Source organism: Polistes fuscatus, unplaced genomic scaffold (assembly GCF_010416935.1).
Source record: "Polistes fuscatus isolate 324 unplaced genomic scaffold, CU_Pfus_HIC Scaffold8, whole genome shotgun sequence".
Taxonomy (NCBI): Eukaryota; Metazoa; Arthropoda; class Insecta; order Hymenoptera; family Vespidae; genus Polistes; species Polistes fuscatus.
The window spans coordinates 2,289,304-2,308,445 of NW_025113162.1; the positions used below are offsets into that span (position 1 = coordinate 2,289,304).

Sequence of the window (19,142 nt, forward strand, 5' to 3'; positions counted from 1 at the left end):
AAAGGGTTGTTTCATTAATATTGAAGAAAATTAGTTTAATTACAAGCTTATAAATATTGTTTTCATTTAATAATTGATTTATAATATATCTTAAGATAAATGTATAATTATTATTGAATCAAATTATTTGATTTAAATGCAAATATAAATATAGAAATCAAAGTAACTAAAGGATATATGACAGTCTTACTTAACAACAGCAAAGTATTCTATTCATCAAGCACTTGCTTTTTTTTTTTGTAAATATACAATGCTATTAAAATTGTATTAATTTTCGTACAAAGAATTATTTTACTTATATATATACGTGCAAATAAATATTTAAATAAAATAAAATAAATGGGGAAGATATATAAAACGTTCTCTGTAATGTTTCGATCAAAAATTCTCTCATCGCATACTTGTTTTTTCAAAAATATAGATACATTTTATTGAATGCCATACTTTTTCGATGTAATTTTATTCTATTCATCATAAGTAAGAAAAATACACGAAAAGAATAAAATGAAAAGTATAAGTTTCGTGAAGAAAAAATGGTCTTTGTGAAATAAAGGAAAGGTTGAATTCAATATTTAAGGTATAAAAATGACATATAACATATTAGGGAACGTATGTGCGTATAGAAGCAACGTCGAAGGTCTAGAACGTAATAGATTTATGGAGGCATTATTTCTATAATCAATCTTCAAACACGATACTAATATGAAAGGACAAACTTTGTCGATACGTGTACTCAGTTCGGCCCGATTTATCGGCTGGCATCGCTCTCGACGTCGAATATTTTCTGGGTATAACATGTTCCAGACCAAACACGGTGTAAAAGAAGAATTGAGTTTGAGACAGTTGAAGAGGACGAACGATGAAGGACGACGACGACGACGACGACGAAGAAGAAGAAGATACGTGGTCTCGATTTAACAACGAAGGAAGAATGATGCATCGACTTTTATTCTCATTGACAAGATCAACGAAATAATGTTTATTGAGAGATCAGAAGACGATAGGTAAGAACGTAAGGAAAATAAAAAATGATTTAAACAAAAGAGTACCTACATACGACAGGATGAAGGAATTAAATGCTTGTGTAAAGGTCAAGTGATATAAAGAGTGCATCTTAAAAAGAAAAGAAAATTAAATTAAAAACAAAATAAATTGGATACAAACAAGAGAGTACACTGGTGCATAGACAAAAATATTTTTCCTTTGGTAGAAATAATTTGAGAAACGTCAATCAGTTCTCCCTCGAGCGCGGGGGGTTCGAGTTCTTGCGAATTCGAACAAACCCTTTATTCCATTACTAACGTCAATTTGTCGCGTTAAACGTCCGTCCGTCATCCGTAATTTCAACGCGTACTTCTCCGTTATCCCTTTCCACCAATGAATGTCACGAAAAACGATACCAAGCCGCGCGAAACCGTTATCTTCGACGTCGACGAATTTTTCAGGAAAAACTCGTCCCCCTCACTCCAACTTTCTTTCCTTTTCTATTCTCGTCAACGAAAATATTTTATTCCTTCATTATTCTCTTTCTATCATTGACAAAAGAAAAATATGAGAAGGAGAAAAATTAACGAGGTATGAACCGGAATTCAATTAACGAAGCTACGATCCCGTTCGACGGAACATCGAACATCGAACGTTGCCGATACGTTAAAAGGAAAATTCTTTCTTCAATCAAATAACGGATGACCGGAGTTTAATAATACGAACATTTTCTAATGACAGACATTACGATGTATTTCATTCGTATCACCTATTTTTCTATTTTTCATTATATTATAATTATTTCTATTTCATTTTAAATCCTCGAATTATCGACACAAATTTCTCAAAATGCTCAAACAATTCAAGAATATTCATACGAATCTATGAAAATTAATGACAAGCTTTAAATTCACGAAATTACGTATATTTGTAACACCTAATCGTATTACATTTTACGTTTAAATCATAGAAAATGATCATAAAAAAATATAATACAAATATTCAAACAATACAAACATGAAAATTATTTCTCTCGATGTCAAGCAAATCAAGCAAATATGACAATTTCTATGGTAACAAATCAAACATAGTTGTTATTTTTCTTGTATTACGATTAATTCGACAAATTACCAAATCGTACATCCTTTTCTCTCTTTCTCGTACACACAAAAACACACACACACACACATATATATATACTATCCATACAGAAATAAGATTAATGTCCTTCAAAATAACAAACACTAAGAACTTTTTACCAAAGAAGCACAAATACTTTAAAAACAATCCACCCCATCCCCACCTCTATCCACCCAAAAAATAACAAAAAAAAAGAGAGAAAGAAAGAAAGAGAAAGATAAAGAAATATAGTGTACGTATATATAAAAAAGTAATCTTTGGAATCTCTCTCTCTCTCGTATCGCTTCGCCGAGCAAGAATACATCCGGCAAGGAGGAAGGAAAACCCCAAGAGCACACGACACTCCCTGGATCAAACTTTTCACCTCGTGGCGCTGATCGGAGTCCAGAAAGCTATGCGAGTGTGAGTAAGAGAGTAACAGCGAGAACGAGAGAGAGAGAGAGAGAGAGAGAGAGAGAGAAGCAGAAAGAAAGAGGCTGCAGCCACCGCCACCACTGGCACTACTGTTACCGCTGCTACTGTTACTGTTACTACTACTACTATTACTACTATTACTACTACTACTACTACTACTACTACTCCTACTACTGCTGCTGCTGCTGCTACTATTGCAGCTGCTGGTGCTACTAGGTAATTATACTTTCATCTACGAAGAGAGGAACGATCCGCATATTTGAAAGCGTTGATAAACGTCACGGCAAAGTCCGGCACAGATTCTCATATTTCTTTCTCGTGTAACTTTTTATCTTTTTTTTTTCTCTGTATTCCCTTTTATCCCATCTTCATCTGGATCCTCTATCTGTCTTTCTCTTTCACTCTAGTCATATCTCTCTCTCTCTCTATCTCTCTGTATTTCTCCGCCCTCTGTACACAGAGACACATGCACACGTACGTGCGCAAATATGTATTTACATATATGTGTATAGATGGTGTGTATGTGTATGTGTATGTGTGTGCTGTGTGTCTGTATGTGTATGTGTATGATACATATGTATGTAATACCTACGTAAGTAAGGTCTCCCGCGCTCTATCCCGACATCTTCACTTCCCTCAAAAATAGTTCACTTAATATCTTTCTTTTCTCGGTATGAATTGAACGAATTGGTCAGGGCAAGGTTCGAGAATTCGAGAGCAGTAGTAAGCAATGAAGGAAGGAAGGAAGGAAGGGAGGGCAATGGAATTTCACAGAATCCGTGAAACTCGCTGTTACCCTGGTAGCCGAGCCCAGAGGGCGATGGAGGGTTGCCCGGAGCCTGGACCACTCTCCAAGCGGGACGACAAAGAACGTATCGAAAGGAGGATGAAAAGATATGAAGAAGGATGAAATAGAGAAGGAAAAGGAGAAGTAGTAATAGTAGTAGTAAGAGTAGTAGCAGTAGTACCAGCAGCAGCGAGGATATATTCGAAGCTAGGGTAAATCGATCGAGAAAGATCGAGATAGAAAAAAATGTGATGTTCTTACCTGGAGATGAAGATGGTCCTAAATAATCAGGGTCCTCTGTTGCTGTGATTCTGGCATGGTGCTGTCCGGTGTGCCACTGGAGCTCCACTCGATTCGTCGAAAGGGTCTTACCTCGGGAGGTTCGTCTCCTGGACTGCCGTCGTTGAGGAGCCCACAGGCACTCACATCTACTACCTGGTTGCTGGCGCGCTATTGATCCCGGCCCAGACACCACCACCGGCCCACGCAGACGCTTAGCGTTGCCGCGTCGCTTTAGCAACGTGACGTCATTCACCACCCCGTATCCCTCCACGCCAGATTTGCCACATCCTCATCCTCTTCTTCTTTCTCCACCTCCTTCTATTCCAGCTTCTCCTCCACGTCCTACTCTTCCTGGTCTCCCTCTGGCTTCTCCGTCACTATCACCTCTTCAACCTTCCCTGTCACGAGCCGCTGCTAACCGTCCACCTCTATATCGAGAAAGAGAAAAAGAGAGAATAAGTTAGAGAGAGAAAGACAGAGAGAGAGAGAGAGAGAGAATGAGCGAGAAGAAGAAAGAGAGAGAAAGAGAGAGAGGGAGAGAGAGTGAGTGAGCCTTTTACTTACGGATCCTACAGTCCTCTCCGATGCACCCGCTCCACCAATAACCACCTTTTCCCGTAGCTGACCAGAGAGCGAGCGAGACGGAGTAAAAGATGCCAGGGGGTGCCTACGCTACCGCTCTCCTACGAGGATCCTCACGCAGGAGGAAACTTTGGTCTCTCGGGTCAAATGGCTCACAACTGCGCCTAGGCTTTGATAAAGGCAACGGCTGAAGTGGGATTTTTATTATACCATACGGAACTTTTGTCCTCTCCGTTGTCGTCGTCTTCGTCCTCGTCGTCGTGCTGCTGCCACTGCTGCTATTGCTGCTAAGACTGGAAAGAGAAACGGAAAAAAGAATTAGAAAGAAATGGAATGATACGAATATTATCTCGGACGAATTACTCTCGGGTTTAACGCGTCGAGACTCTGATGCTTGATGAAATTGCTTGAACATTATTCTTTTACGATCTTCTTCCTCGAAGATCAGATAAATAAATATTATTACTTACTCGATTCTTCTTCTTTTCTCAGTTTTGATCGTACCTTCAATTAACCTTAAAAGTAAGAAACCTAAGAGGTTTTATTGGAATATCAAGTGCGATCCACTTCGGTCATATTTGATTGAAATCCCAAGATGGATGATTTCCGATCATAAGCACTTACCACTTACAAAAATCCCATTATTCTTAGGTAGAAATTTGGACGTTGAAATATTTCCCGAGTCTACACGTATATCTACCTAGCATCCTAGCATAAGATGATCTTTGCTAGGATCGCAGGTAACGTTAGAAATATTTATCTATTTTTCATCGGCGACCTCGAGATAGCTTGAGATACTTCGATCTTTATTACCTTACTCATGTTACGAGTTGGCATGAATAATCCAAAGATCTTGTACAAACTTTTAATCACGCTTTAACATAAAATAATAATTCCACGTGGTGATGGTGATGGTGATGGTGATGGTGTTGACGGTAGTTAGTTGCAAGAGAAAATGTTTCTATAGCTTTTCGTTAAACTTTTCGATGGCACATTAATGCGAAGCAACCTTTGGCACGGATTCGCGAATAGAATACATTTTTTCTTATATCTTTCTTTCCCCGCTTCGTTATTTTTCCTTTTAAAAAGTGTATATATATATGTGTGTGTGTGTGTTATATTTATGTAGTATATATTTACGTCTATCATTTTATATACCAGATGCCAAAGGAAAAGCAAAAGAAGTTTTCTTTTCTTGTCGTCCGAACTAAATTACATCTCGCGTAATTATAAACTTGCTGATACGGTTTACAATGCGGCAGACATTTTGAAAAAATTTTGTGAAGAATAAAATATCTTCTTCTTCTTCTTTTTTTTTTTTACTTCTTTTTTCCTCTTCAATGCGTTATTATTAACGAGACTTTGAAAAACTCAACCTGTAATTAAAATTTCCGCTTTATTCTTTGAAAGATAAATCTAACTAAATCGTTATAACAAAGAATATTCATCGATAAGTATTGAAAGTTAACGAAGGATTAAATTCAAACCGGTTGCAATTATGACCAACCTGTTCTTTATCACTTCGATCGTTATTCTATTTTCTTTTTCTTTTTTTCATTATTTTCTAATTAAAAATTTGTTAATCCGAATATTTTGTCAAAGAGTATTTTTAATCCTTTAGCAATCTATTAGTATAACTAATTTATGCAATACCTAACTTTTATAATTTACATTTATTTATTAACTAAATAATAAAAACTTATGAATATTTTGTATTATCTGTTGTTATGAAATATTAATTTCATTTCATTGGAAATCTCTTGGACATAACACGAAACTAAAAAATATAATAATAATTAAAATAAAAATATAATAATTAATGTAAATACAATTGCAATAACACAAAACAATGTTTCTCGTACATTTTTACTTATATACATTCAAACAGTTGTTTCTCTCTCAAAGATTATCGACGGAGAAGAGAAGAGTCTATAAAAGAAGTTTGCAATCTGCCTAAATATAATCAAACTAAAAATAAAACATTAATGATTCAAAATAACTTGTTCTGAATCAAAACGAAACACATTTAACATATTCTCAACCAAAATAGAACTTCAAACACGCATGATCAAAAGAGTATCCGTAAAAAAAAAACATTACTTAAACTATTCGTATTTAAATAATAAAAATAAATTGATTATAAATAAATAATAATAAATAAATTAATAAAATAAGAAAAATTATATAAAAAATAATAACAAAAATACCCCCACCATTCCTTCATCATCAACTTGTATGATAACAAAGCACGCTTTTATCGACACGGATGATAAATTGTATAGAAGTGAAATATGTATGTTGACTATTGTGTTCTCATTTCAATTCTTTCATACTATTCTCTCAACACTATCTGCAGGTTGATATAGAAATGAAAAAATTTTCGTACAGATGACGCTGCAATCGGGTTCTTTATACATTCAACCGCCATTAGCGCACACTACACGCATGCTTTCAATGGCGTCTATGTTCTTGAAGTTTCCAGAAAATTTTTCGAACGTCGGCAAGGAGGTTTCGTGGTTGCATAAATAGTAACGACTGACTTCCGAACGGGAAGGTTTTCTTTACAAGTGTCTTAGTTAAAGAATTATTATTTTTTTCTCAAAAAATCTTCGCGTACTTAGATTAGCATTTTTTGTCCTTTAAATTTGACTTTTCACGTAAAACAGCGACATTTAACTGTATTAAGTATAGAACTAACTGTCAAAAAAAAAACCTAGTTTCTAGTACTATCGCTCAGTTACGCATTGCCGATCGCCTTTAAATAGTAATGTAAGTATTTTTTTTTTCCTTCAACTTTGTATCATTTATGTGAATATAATTCTTGTTAATTTTAAATTATATTTTTATATTTTTTGTTTAATTTTTAATATTTTTATTATATACCAAGTTTTGTACTTCCTAGGTTATGTTAAATGTACTTTTTCCTTGTCCTTTATTAAAATGGTTTTTTTTAAATCACTTATTCTAGTATGTTAAAATAACTTTTATGAATTTATTATTGTTTCTTAATTTGATCTGTTTGTTAAAAAAATATTTAAGAAAAAAATTCCAATAGTTTATATTTTTGTATAATAAAATAATTATAAAATAAATAACTGTAGATATTTTTATAGTTCTTATACATTGTTTGGTGACTGATCAATATTGTATTTTATTTCAATAAAAATAAAATATTTCTTACATGCCATATTTTCTTTGTATTTGTTTAAATAATAATAAGAAATTGTTTTATATTTTCAGAGTAGTATACGACACACAGTAGTCGTATTCAATTAGAATACTCGTTTTAGTTGAGTTTTATCGTCTTAATTTAGTTTTATTGAAATGGCAAAGTGGGGAGAAGGTGATCCACGCTGGATTGTTGAAGAAAGACCCGATGCCACCAATGTTAATAATTGGCATTGGTAAGCGCATATGATTTGTAAATATAAATCATTTATCATAATAACAATTACTAATCTTGTCAACAAATTGTAGGACGGAAAAAAATGCTTGCGCTTGGTCTCAAGAAAAAATTAAAGATCTTTTCACAAATCTGATCATTGACGGTGATGGAGGTAATGTAAGATAATGGCAACGATGAAGAAATAATGACGCATTGGTTTTAATTTTGTGGTTAATTTTTTTCCAGTATCCTGTAAAGTGACAGAGATTGAGAAATGCGAGGGAGAGGCTGTAGCTAATAATAGAAAAGGAAAACTAATTTTCTTTTACGAATGGAATATCGTGCTTAAGTGGACATCGCTTGATAAATCGAATAAAGATATTGAAGGGAAAATTAACATTCCAAATCTATCGGAAGAGAATGACATAAGTGAAGTAGACGTAAGTATTGTTTATTAATCCAAGTCTATGTCATCATACTCATATATTTCTTAAAAATTATATTTTAAATATTTTATATTGCATTATAAGTTTGTACTAGTATTTGTCACTCAAGTGACAAATCATTTATTCCATTACAGATTGAATTTACATTGAAAGATAGCACTGATGAAGGTGAGAAGGTAAAACATTTCTTGCATACGAAAGGAAAAGAAGTAATAAGAGAAAAATTAAAGAAATATGTGTCCTCTCTGAAAGAAGGTACGAACGAGTAAAAAAATTAGCAAGAAAAATGTGAAAGTACATCAATTTTATGTATTATAACAAATATTTCTTTTGTAGAATTCACGAAAGGAATGATACTTCCTAAAAAAGATAACGTGAGTGACAATATTACGAACATAACATCTGGCTTTAACGTTAAAGTGAGTATTAAAGTTTATCATTCACTTCTTATTAAAAAAAAAAATAATTCATAACTGTATTCTTAATACAATTGCATGTCTTTTTTATAGATGCAAATGAATATTGCTCCTAAACAAGCCCAACAAAATAACATATTAGGATGTAAAATTTCAACTACTACTATAAAACAGCAACAAAAGTTCCAATGTAGAGCTGAAGAATTTTATAATGTGTTTACTACGTTAGAGGTAATTTTATACTTAAAAATAATTTCTTATTTATATAAAATGGGGCGCACATATACGTTGATTAATTTTTGTCTTATCTAATTTTGTAGATGGTTCAAGCCTTTACGAAAGGTCCTGTCAAACTCGAGCCGAAAAAGCACGGAAAGTTCGAATTATTTGGCGGAAATATATTTGGAGAATTTATCGAAATTTCTCCTACGAAGATAGTACAAAAATGGCGCTGCAAACAGTGGCCATCGGGACATTTTAGCGAAGTAACTATTAACATCTGTGAAAAGAATGATCATACAGAAGTTAATCTAATTCAAGTTGATGTTCCATCAAGGTAATTAATTAAATTTTCTTATAATTAATTAATTAAATATTTGTTTATAATTTATTATAACATTGTACACAAATATTGTGCTCTTACAGCGAAGAGGATTCAACAAAAGAGAATTGGGAAAGGTATTATTGGGATGCTATTAAGCGAACATTTGGATTTGGATACTTTATGTGATCTAAATTCGTCCTAACGAATATTTATTTATTGATAAGTAGAACAATTGCGAATCGCACGCAATCGCCCTTTGTATACTGTCACACGCGTTATTCGCTTTGTTGACTCGCGGATTTTAGAAGAGAAAATGGCTGATCGAAATTAAGAAATAAAATAAGAGAACATTTTCATTTGTATCCAAATACAAATGATTTTCACGCTGTTATGTATTTTCGTTGTACATACGTACTACCGTTTATACATTGCATAAACAAAAAAAACGAGAAAAACAAGGAAAAACAAAGAATAAGAATTTATATTATTGCGATCTTGATATCAACCTGACACAGAAATGTACGTCATTATTGATGGTGCATGTGTAATCTATAAATAAAGAAGAAAGAAGAAATAAAATACTGATATATGATAAATCTATTTTGTTTTCGAAAATTTTCGCGATAAATTTCTATTTTTATTATCTAATCTTTATATCATAGATTAAGGGGTATACAAGACAGTATCATTTCTAGTTATACATTTCCCCATATTGCATTCTTCCAATCCTGCATTTCCACAAAATTAAAATTATAATGATCATATTAATAACAAAAAAAAAAATAAAGTAACACCAATAAACAGTCGTATTATTAAATAAAAAACATATATTCGACTTTGTGTGAATAGTAACGCCCGGTTTCCTCTGACTCTCTCACACTTCATTTCTCACGATCTTACAAAATAAAGAAAAAAAAGAAAGAGGAAAGAGAAGAAGGGATCTCTTTAGTGTTCCACCCCTTGATCCATCTCTATCTCTCTCCCCTGATTTTGTCTCTTCCTTTGAGGGGGTAAGTTCCCCCAGCGTTAAACGAGAGTACACGAAGACGTAAGTCCTTGGTAATCGTGCTGATAGTCGTATTCGTCTTCTTCGTCGTCGTCGTCATCGACGGGAGCGGCGGCATGAATGGGCCGAACCAGGGGCCAAGTGCGCGCGCCTTCGAAAATCAAAATCAATGTAGTCTAGTAGGAGGACTGTGTCGCCACCAGCGATGCAACTACCACCACCACTATTACTACCTCCACCACCATCAGCATCATCATCACTACCACCAGGAGGAATAGTAGCATCAGTAGCACTACTACCAAGACAATACCACCACCACTAGGAGGAGCAGGAGCAGCATCGGCGCGCAACCGGGAACACCCCTCTCTTTCTCGGTCTCTACGTTTTCCACCGCCTCGAATTGCCCACGCCCTTAGTGCGCTCCCGTAGTCCTACCGCGGGCGTAGGGTGCAGAAAGTACCCGAACTTCCTTCGGTTCGTTGTGTTTCGTCTCTCTCTCTCTCTTTCCCCTCTCAAGGAGAAGTCATATTCGAAAGAGCTGCCAGAGGATAGTAGTCACAGTCGGTCGGACGAAACCAACGGGCGGGCGGTGTTCCACGCGCTTTGTATCATCCACTCTCCTCACTCTATTTCTATCTATCTCTATCAATCTATCTCTCTCTCTTTCACTTTCTATCCGTTTCTCTCATCCGTGCACGCCAAAAACAAGCGAAACCAACGCAAATACGCGCTCTCTTCTATTTCTCTCTCTCTCTCCTCTTTCTCTCTCTCTTTTTCTTTCTCTTTCCCTCTTACACTACTCGTATACTCGCTGGTTGACTCGCTCACAGTGTACTACTACTCTACGAAGGAGCTTTTATCATTTCACGCGCTCCTCCTTCTCTTTCTCTTTCTTTCACTCTCTGTTTTTCTTCGTATCCGGTGCTCCAAGGCACCTACAAATTACACTTTTATAAAGAACACTCTTTTTGGCGTTTACGCGCCTCTCCGTGTCCACGCGTTGTATTCTCTCTCTCTCTCTCCCTCTCCTCCCTTCCATTTTATTTCTCTCTCTCTTCCTCTCTCTTTCCCTATCTAACCCTCCGTACATACTTCTTCTTCTTCTTCTTCTTCCTCCATCTGTCTCTCGTTTCTTCCTCTTTTTGATTTCTCTTTTCCTTACTTGCTGGCAGTCCGGCCGACTATTGTCTGACTACGCGCGCGGTATTATCTACTTGCATGCTTTCTCTCAATCCTTCGGACTGTCTCGACGTTTACACGTCTGAACATTATCGTTCCTTTTCTACTGGATTTCACTATCGAGGAAGCTCAAAATAGGACCAAAAGGCCCATAAGAATTTACTACAAGGACTAGCCATTTCTATCTATATATATATATGTATATTCTATCTATATAGATATATATATATATATATATATGTTATATATATATGTATATACATAGAATATATAGTTAAAGCTGTGCGAGTATAGTCTTTGATCGAGACAAATAACTCGATCATGTTCCTACGGGAGCGGTGCTCGTCGTCCACATTTCATCTATTTTTACGTATATCTAAACGGTGATATGCATAATATATATTATCGCAAGATGAATACCACCATTCGACTGATGTGTTAACGATCATGTGAGTCGCCGTTCGCCGATGACAAACAAAAAACATAATTATTATACATAATTATATCTTGTTTTTTTGTTGTCTTCATTCTTATTCTCATTGGGTTTTTTTTTTCTTTTCTTCTTCTTCTTCTTCTTCTTCTTCGATGAGATTTTTCGATACACGCACGCATACACACATCGTGTACGATGTCGTCGTCCTTTTTATTGTATTATCTTTGAAATACGACTAAGGCAACAATACCAAAGGATAGAAAACAAAAATAAGGAAACGAAGGAAGGAAAAGAGAGGATAATCAGAGGAAATTCTATCGTCATGTACGTCGAAAACTGCTGCTGCTACTACACCACGTTTATTCTGATTTTGCGTGATCACGCACGGTGATACGAGGAAGTGGATATACATATATATGAGACTAACAGGCATGTGAGTGATTTCATATCATTTTTCACATCCTTCTTTTACCAGTTGCTTTAATTTTCATTTTTATTCTGACTATTTGTCTATTTATCTTCTCGATATTGCCTCATAATATTATCAATAATTATTTAATATTCAATATATATTAATTAGTCAAATGATATATATAAGAAAACAATTATTTAATATTTCATAAATAATCTTAGAGTTTGTGATTGTATTGTACAACAATATTCAAATTGTTGTTTTTTTTTTCTTCTTTTTCTAACTCTCTATTATATATTATATCTTTTGGATATTACGCGAAACGATGTTATAAAATAATTATTAAATATCTCATAAACAATCTCTCTTGGAGTTGATTTCGAGAAAATAAATACAAATTGCATTTCTTAATAATAAATTTTGTATTATTTTTTTAATCGTTTGTACGAAGCTGTACTTGAAAGTTATTCGAGAGAAAAAAAACTAAAGAGAATACAAAAAAGTGTTACCCTTTTCTCGTCCATTGTCGTAGTTACATGTACACTCGTGATCTACTAGAATTTTTATACGACGTTTCTTTTTTCTTTTTTTCTTTCTCCCAAGGGAGGAGAAAAAGATCGCAGCTTTCGAAAGTGCGTGATTTTCAAAGGATTATTTTGTTCGAAGGACTCGAGTGTAGATGAAAAAAAAACAAAAAAGGATACTGTTACATCGACAAATCGAGAATTAAGAGTGATTACGATTCCAATTAAAAAAAAAAAGATAAGACAAAAATGCGTTCTGATTTGTGTCTATTAAATTATTAATTAGATCAAAAATTGTCGCACACTCTCTTTCTCGGCTATGCAATTTTTATTTCTTTCTCTTCTTTCTATCTCTCTCCCACCCTTTCTCTTACATTCTGTTCATACTTTTTTACCCTAAAAATGAAATTTCCAATATTTTTCGCGTTATATAACGATCCGATACGATCGAAGTGTACGCATATTACTCGCTCGAAATAACTTCGTAGACGACGATAAAAGCTTACACGTATTCTACTGCCGTCTAAAAAATATATATATATATAAAAAAGAAAAGAAAGAGCCAGGAGGGAGAGAGGGTGGAAGAAAAAAGAGAAAAAGTAAACAAAACTCGATACGTCGTTAGTTGGAATAGTAGGAGAGCACAAGTTTTAGATTAAAAGTGTATGAAATTATAGTGGATAGGAAATTTATATTAAATATTATGTAATATAATCGAGTCGAGTATAATATTCAAACTTTTACTTCTTCTTTTTCATCATCGCAATTGAAGGGTGGAGGAAAAATGTGAGGTTGTCGCGGGAAGGAAGCTTTAAAAGCTTATACTCGATTCCTCAAAAATGCTGCCTAATTTTTCTTAAAATATCTATTTAATCGAATTAATAAAAATCATTTTCTTTTTTATCTAATATTATATAATTAAATCAGTAATTTTGATCTCTCTTGTTACGTTCACATTGAAAAACATGTATAATATAAATATTATGCACATAATAGGAGTATAATTAATATAATTATATAATATGTATTATATATATCATTTCTTCAAATATTCTGATAAAATTTCTTTATTATCTCACCCTCTTTCTCTCTCTCTCTTTCACTCGCTATCTCTACTTTTTACCTAATTTCTATTTGAAATGAGATAAAACGTTTAACATGAACGTACGAACGATTACTTTCAGATTTTAGCACACTTCCCGTTTTATACTTATTATTTTTCCTTCTCCCCAATTTAATCCACTTTTATCATGTAAATCGTAGTGATCGTACTCTCTCGGGAGATCAAATCAATCGGCCATTATGTATTGGTGGGTATGCTCGAGAATTGCTCATCTCTCTCTCTCTTTCTCTCTCTCTCTCTTTCTCTCTCTCTCTCTTTTCTTTCTCTTTCTAATACGGGCGTGAATTTAATCGACCATTTATTTCGGCCGATCGATTTTATTGTGTTTACTAAAATCGTGTATTCGAGCGAGTATCCTTTCATAAACGCAATAGAATCCTACATGTTAGGTATTTGACTGTACGAAAATGATACCAAAGTTAAATCACTCTACTTTCCTTCACTGATGAATGAGAGTATTATTTCGTGTCGTAAGTATCTATTACGTTAATAGTACGCTTACGTTTACGACGACGACGACGACGACGACTGTTACAGACAAATAGTTCTTCTTAATTACAAATATTCCAGATAATTTCATCAATCATATTACCATACGTGTACTTTCACACATATTAATTTATTATATTCATAAATATATTATTAATAATAATATTAGATAGAACGTTGTGTATAAATTATTTGAGCATAAAATATTACTTACAATATTATTAGATATATTATAACTATTTACATAGTCAAATGTAACGAATTTTAAATCTTAAAATTATTTTTATGAACAATCAATTGTTTTCTCTCTCTCTCTCTCTCTCTCTCTCTCTCTCTCTCTTTAACTCAACTTTTTTTTCCAATTTCATTATCATACGTGTACTTCCACATAATAATTCATTAAATAATCAATCATACTTATATCAATAATCGAAACAACACTTACGATTATTTAAGTAACAAAATATTATTCACACATAACTCAACAAATATTTCAATGAAATAATAAGAACTATTTATTGACAAGAGTAACTTAGAAGACTGTATTCATAGACACATGTTTTTTCTACTTTGTCTCTCTCTCTCTCTCTCTCACTCTTTCTCTGAACCCTTTTTCGTAATAACAAGAGCATACTCTTACATCTTCCTTTTAGTCTTTTTCTTGAAACCATATGCGTCACGCTTTACGTATCGTTTACGTGTGATTTATGAGAAAAGTCTATTCTTTTAACAACGAGAGCGGTGTATCGGGAAATTATTTATAGTCCCAAAGTAAAGCCGAAGCGAAGCCATTAGCGATGGATCGTAAAGCTTCGTAATAAGTAGCGATATGTGAGCAACTAGATCACGACCTCCTTCTATTTTCTCTCTCTCTCTCTCTCTCTCTTTCCTATTCGTTATCTTGTAATATAACATCCCAGCGGGATTTTTGAATGTTCGCATCCAGTTTACAGATTCGATCATTTCTCCTTGATCAATGCATATCTTATTACCCTGATTGATCTCTTATCTTTCTGCTAACAAAAACAACTTGCTCATACTAAAGTTTCATATAAGTAAGTTACTATTGTTAGAGTATAACGATATTAACCACTTATCTGACATGCCCGTGTCAAACACGGAGAACTCCTGGTTACCAAAATTAATTTGCCCCAGCAAGTCTAACACGGGCACATCGTATAATAGTAAATATATTTATATTTGATGCAATAAAATATATATTTGAATTTATGCATATTTTAATGAAAAAATTACGAATAAATATAATACGTAAATCGAATGTTTGAACTTTTTACTTTTGCAATCGCGAAAAATTAAGTATATTTTTTTTTCAATTCTTTGTCTTTCCTTGTCAAGAAAAAAAAAACATAAGATTAGAGAATGAACGATTTAATAAATCTGACATTTTTTTCTTGCAGAAAAATATTCAAATCTCATCAGGCAAGCGGTTAAACTCGGCTAATAGTTAAACGTTGAAAATGTTACCCCTTCTACACTTTCACTCCCTTCTCCGCCCATTTTCCACTTCTTTTTTTATCTACACTTTGGATTATTAAATCATTCGTCTATTTTATAATCCATTATTTTTCGTTATTTCTGATTTTTCTTTTTTCTCATTTTCGTTCTCACCTTAATTTCTTATTTTATTTATCTCTTTATCTTACTGTGAATGTATTGTAGTAAGTTTTTCTTTGTATTTTCTTCTTTTCTTTTTCTGTTTTGGAGAGACAATGCAGTAGTAATTTTATTATTATTTTGATTAGCATTGTTATCGTAGTTCTTTTAATATCCTTGCACTTTTCATTTCGAATGGGCGCGCCCTTTCGTTTCACTTCTTACGAACAGCAGTAACGCTCGCACAGAAAGCTACTCTGGGCTGTTCCATCCTTTTGATTCCGCGCATGACCTTTCCCTATCGTCACTTTTATCGTTATTAACACATTGTTCAAAGGCTATTATATATAATAGTTTCATAAGTTTCATGAGTTTCATAATGGGTCTATTGAAATAATCATAGTATTGAAAAATATCAAAATTGAAGTAAATATAATTAAATGAAAGAATATTTTATAAATATAAATTGTTTTTGACTCTGCAAGCATATTCTACATTAGTTAATAAACTTTATAATAGTTTTATTAATATATAATTAAATGAATATAATAATAATTATTTCGGAAAATTGATAATACACAAATTTAAATAAACTCTATCAAGGACAATAATTAATATCATTTATAATAATAATTTACATAATTAAATACTTTAATAATTCCATAAATTGCTTCTCTATATATACGTACAAGCTATTATATACAATAATCTAATCAATTTCATAATGGCTATATCAATAATTATATGAAAATAATAATAATTAATTATTTTCTATATATAAATAATTACAAGAAATTTCTCTTAAACCAAACAAAAAAGAATGCATCCGTGAACAGTCAAAAAATGATTTATTAATATTATTATAATTATTTATAAATAATTGAAACATTTGTTCTCATGTCTTCAACACAAATTCCGTGATAACGGAATAAAAAATTATAAGATACATAAAATTATATATTGAAATTTTATTTTTATTGAGAATGATAGTTTAATTGGATTTTTTTTTTTTTGGAGGGAAAAATGAGATGAATGGTTCTCAATGCACAGAATCTTTTCTTCGCAAGGATTTGAAGTAACAGCTCGTAACGAGTGACTGAGAGAAATGATTTACATACACATATGTATATATTTGTTTGTATATACACAATATATGTATATATATACAATTCGTATCGTACTCGTTGGACCATTAAATTCATTCACGAAGCACGTTACGATGCAGTAACAATGCGTCGACAACAAGCGTACGAGAAGAGAGTATCCGGTGGAAAAGGTTTCACATTCACACGTTTAAGGCATGTTCAGCACTCAACGAGAACTAAAATACGTTATTGTTGAATATTTAATCGTTCCCCTCGGAAATATTCTTGTTTTTCTCTGCTTCGTCGTTAGCTAACGCGGATAATGAAACAAGAAAAAACAAGAAAAAATAGATAAAGAGGTAGATAGATAAAACTTGACTGATTTTTTACCATAATTTGTGCAATCACAGAAATAGCAACGTATGCGCATAAATAAATGCAGATACAAGCGGAAGTTGGGAAGGACTTATTTGATTATTTTAATCAAATGAGTAATTGCAGCGTTTGTAGTAAATAATAAATTACTAATATGTTCGTAATTAATAATAAATAAAAAAAATAGCTGCGTTATTCGTTTATTAATGGATATTATTTTTTATTAGTAATTTTTCATTATTCTTTGTTCGATTTTAAAATGCTAAATTTTAGTTAATATATTTATTATGAAAAGAATAATTGCATACAAAATTGCATTACTTCTTTTTTATTACTTTGTATTATTTTATTATTATATTTTGTTTTTTTTTTTAAAGAGCGTTGAAAAGTTTATTTTTTGTATTTACAAATGGTTGAATTCAATCGAATAAAAATATAAACTAAAAGAAACAAACAGGAAAGAAGATTATTTCGAATATACGATTACATATCGCGCTGTAAAAAATCAAATTCAATGAAATTGCCCAATTGGTCAGATTGGAAAACGAATCAGATAGTGAAAGAATGCATTTTTACCGACCGATACTTATCAATGCTTATCGTGGAGTCATTTTCAATCCTCTTGTTTTTAACTTTCATAACTCTTTATTAAATTCAGTAATATTTATAATTAAAGCATCTCTCTTAGTCTCGTAGAAGCAACAGCGTTTATAAATTTGTAAATATTCCTTTTTCCGCACGTATACTGAATGTAACCAAATGAAGGGTTCAGAACCCTTCATTTAAAAACGTAAAATACTGACAAAGTTCATTCAAAAATGCTTACAAAGGACATTGAAGCACGAATTGTTCACCCTTTACAAATTTCGTCTTATCTTTTAAAAATCAGCTTTAAGGGCTGCGTGAAATTTAGCCTTTAGATAGAATCAAATAATAAATAAACACGTTTGATAATTTACAAAATAAAATATTTCTATTCTTTATGCAAGAACGTGTAATATTTTTGCTCAATATTTCTAATTAACGTTGAAAGTAATGGAACAACGTTTGATTGACGTCGACATTTGTCTTTTTGTAAACTAATTCCTATATGTTTACTTATCTCACACTTTTTATCTCTTTTTTCATTCGATACTTCATTTATTATCGTAAAATATTGTTTGTAGTACACATTGCATTTATACGAAACACAATAAAAAAAAGAATGACACATGAATACATGCAGTGTATGTGTAAATAATACTTCATTAATATCATGTTACAATGCTCGGTATAGAAATGCATGAACATTTCAAACAAAGATAAAAAATAATATAATATCGTTTGAAATAGTACGAAATACTTGATTGATGTTAATGTTATTATTAATGATAAATTAAATCCACTTTGATATTTGTGTCGATAATTATGATATAGTGGCCTAAATAAAAAAAGAATTAGAATAATTTATTCGATAATATAAATCATTGAAAAAAATATCAAATAAATCATCAAATAAAAATTGTATAATTTTTTGGCTTAGGCTATTATCATAGTTATCGACACATTTATATAAACAGCATTACACATTGATAGATTTTTTGTTGATGAACCGTAGTACGAAAAAACAAGCAAGAAGTTTTTCAATTTTATTTCAAATAATAATTTCGAAAATGAGAGAATCCTCGAGACACACGATATTCCAGAGTAGAAATTAATAGAAACTCGAATGGCTATGAATCGACGAAAGCTGTTCTACTTGAACTTAACCGTTCTTTCTCTTTCACTCGTTTTCTCATTATTATTCACGATGCTCGCGTATTTTAATTAGAAAGGGAAAGAGAGAAAAGGGAGAGAGAGGAAGGGAAGAAAATAAAAAATATAGGATCTCTCTTCTATCTCCGACATTTAGCATATTTCTTTCCTTTCTTTTTTATTTTTTT

The 19,142-nt window shown here is 32.4% G+C and overlaps 3 protein-coding genes and 5 long non-coding RNA genes across 15 annotated transcripts in view; 4 read left to right on the top strand and 4 right to left on the bottom strand.

Moving 5' to 3' along the window:
- LOC122524835 (glutamate-gated chloride channel-like) overlaps positions 1–3,865 on the bottom strand; it is a 75,083-nt gene extending 71,218 nt beyond the window's left edge. For 4 of the 5 annotated variants that reach the window (XM_043647319.1, XM_043647318.1, XM_043647312.1 and 1 more), the window contains exon 1: positions 3,587–3,863. The gene's annotated coding sequence lies outside the window, so the exon portion shown is untranslated. Of the gene's footprint in view, positions 1–3,586 lie in introns of all 5 variants that reach the window. The other variant, XM_043647314.1, reaches the window with a different exon arrangement.
- LOC122524840 lies at positions 92–4,663 on the top strand. The gene is made up of 2 exons (XR_006305644.1): positions 92–1,004; positions 4,229–4,663. It is a non-coding gene; the product is annotated as an uncharacterized LOC122524840 (long non-coding RNA).
- Positions 2,704–3,450, top strand: LOC122524841. Its single transcript, XR_006305645.1, has 2 exons — positions 2,704–2,754; positions 3,234–3,450. It is a non-coding gene; the product is annotated as an uncharacterized LOC122524841 (long non-coding RNA).
- LOC122524839 lies at positions 3,924–4,260 on the bottom strand. Its single transcript, XR_006305643.1, has 2 exons — positions 4,172–4,260; positions 3,924–4,035 (listed from the first exon to the last, which is right to left on the bottom strand). It is a non-coding gene; the product is annotated as an uncharacterized LOC122524839 (long non-coding RNA).
- Positions 4,664–4,756: 93 nt separating the features above from the next.
- Positions 4,757–5,846, bottom strand: LOC122524838. The gene is made up of 3 exons (XR_006305642.1): positions 5,697–5,846; positions 5,348–5,565; positions 4,757–5,267 (listed from the first exon to the last, which is right to left on the bottom strand). It is a non-coding gene; the product is annotated as an uncharacterized LOC122524838 (long non-coding RNA).
- Positions 5,847–5,906: 60 nt separating this feature from the next.
- LOC122524842 lies at positions 5,907–6,563 on the bottom strand. Its single transcript, XR_006305646.1, has 3 exons — positions 6,403–6,563; positions 6,052–6,118; positions 5,907–5,966 (listed from the first exon to the last, which is right to left on the bottom strand). It is a non-coding gene; the product is annotated as an uncharacterized LOC122524842 (long non-coding RNA).
- Positions 6,564–6,640: 77 nt separating this feature from the next.
- Positions 6,641–9,166, top strand: LOC122524930 (activator of 90 kDa heat shock protein ATPase homolog 1). The gene is made up of 9 exons (XM_043647450.1): positions 6,641–6,958; positions 7,430–7,593; positions 7,667–7,746; positions 7,821–8,014; positions 8,155–8,275; positions 8,357–8,451; positions 8,530–8,667; positions 8,757–8,992; positions 9,082–9,166. The coding sequence occupies exons 2-9, from the start codon at positions 7,514–7,516 to the stop codon at positions 9,164–9,166; spliced, it is 1,029 nt and encodes a 342-aa protein (XP_043503385.1). The 5' UTR covers positions 6,641–6,958; positions 7,430–7,513.
- A 1,220-nt stretch (positions 9,167–10,386) lies between these two features.
- LOC122524834 (muscarinic acetylcholine receptor DM1) overlaps positions 10,387–19,142 on the top strand; it is a 32,263-nt gene continuing 23,507 nt past the window's right edge. For 2 of the 4 annotated variants that reach the window (XM_043647308.1, XM_043647311.1), the window contains exons 1-3: positions 10,444–10,591; positions 11,431–11,614; positions 11,756–12,031. The gene's annotated coding sequence lies outside the window, so the exon portion shown is untranslated. Of the gene's footprint in view, positions 10,592–11,430; positions 11,615–11,755; positions 12,032–19,142 lie in introns of all 4 variants that reach the window. The other 2 variants (XM_043647309.1, XM_043647310.1) reach the window with 2 other exon arrangements.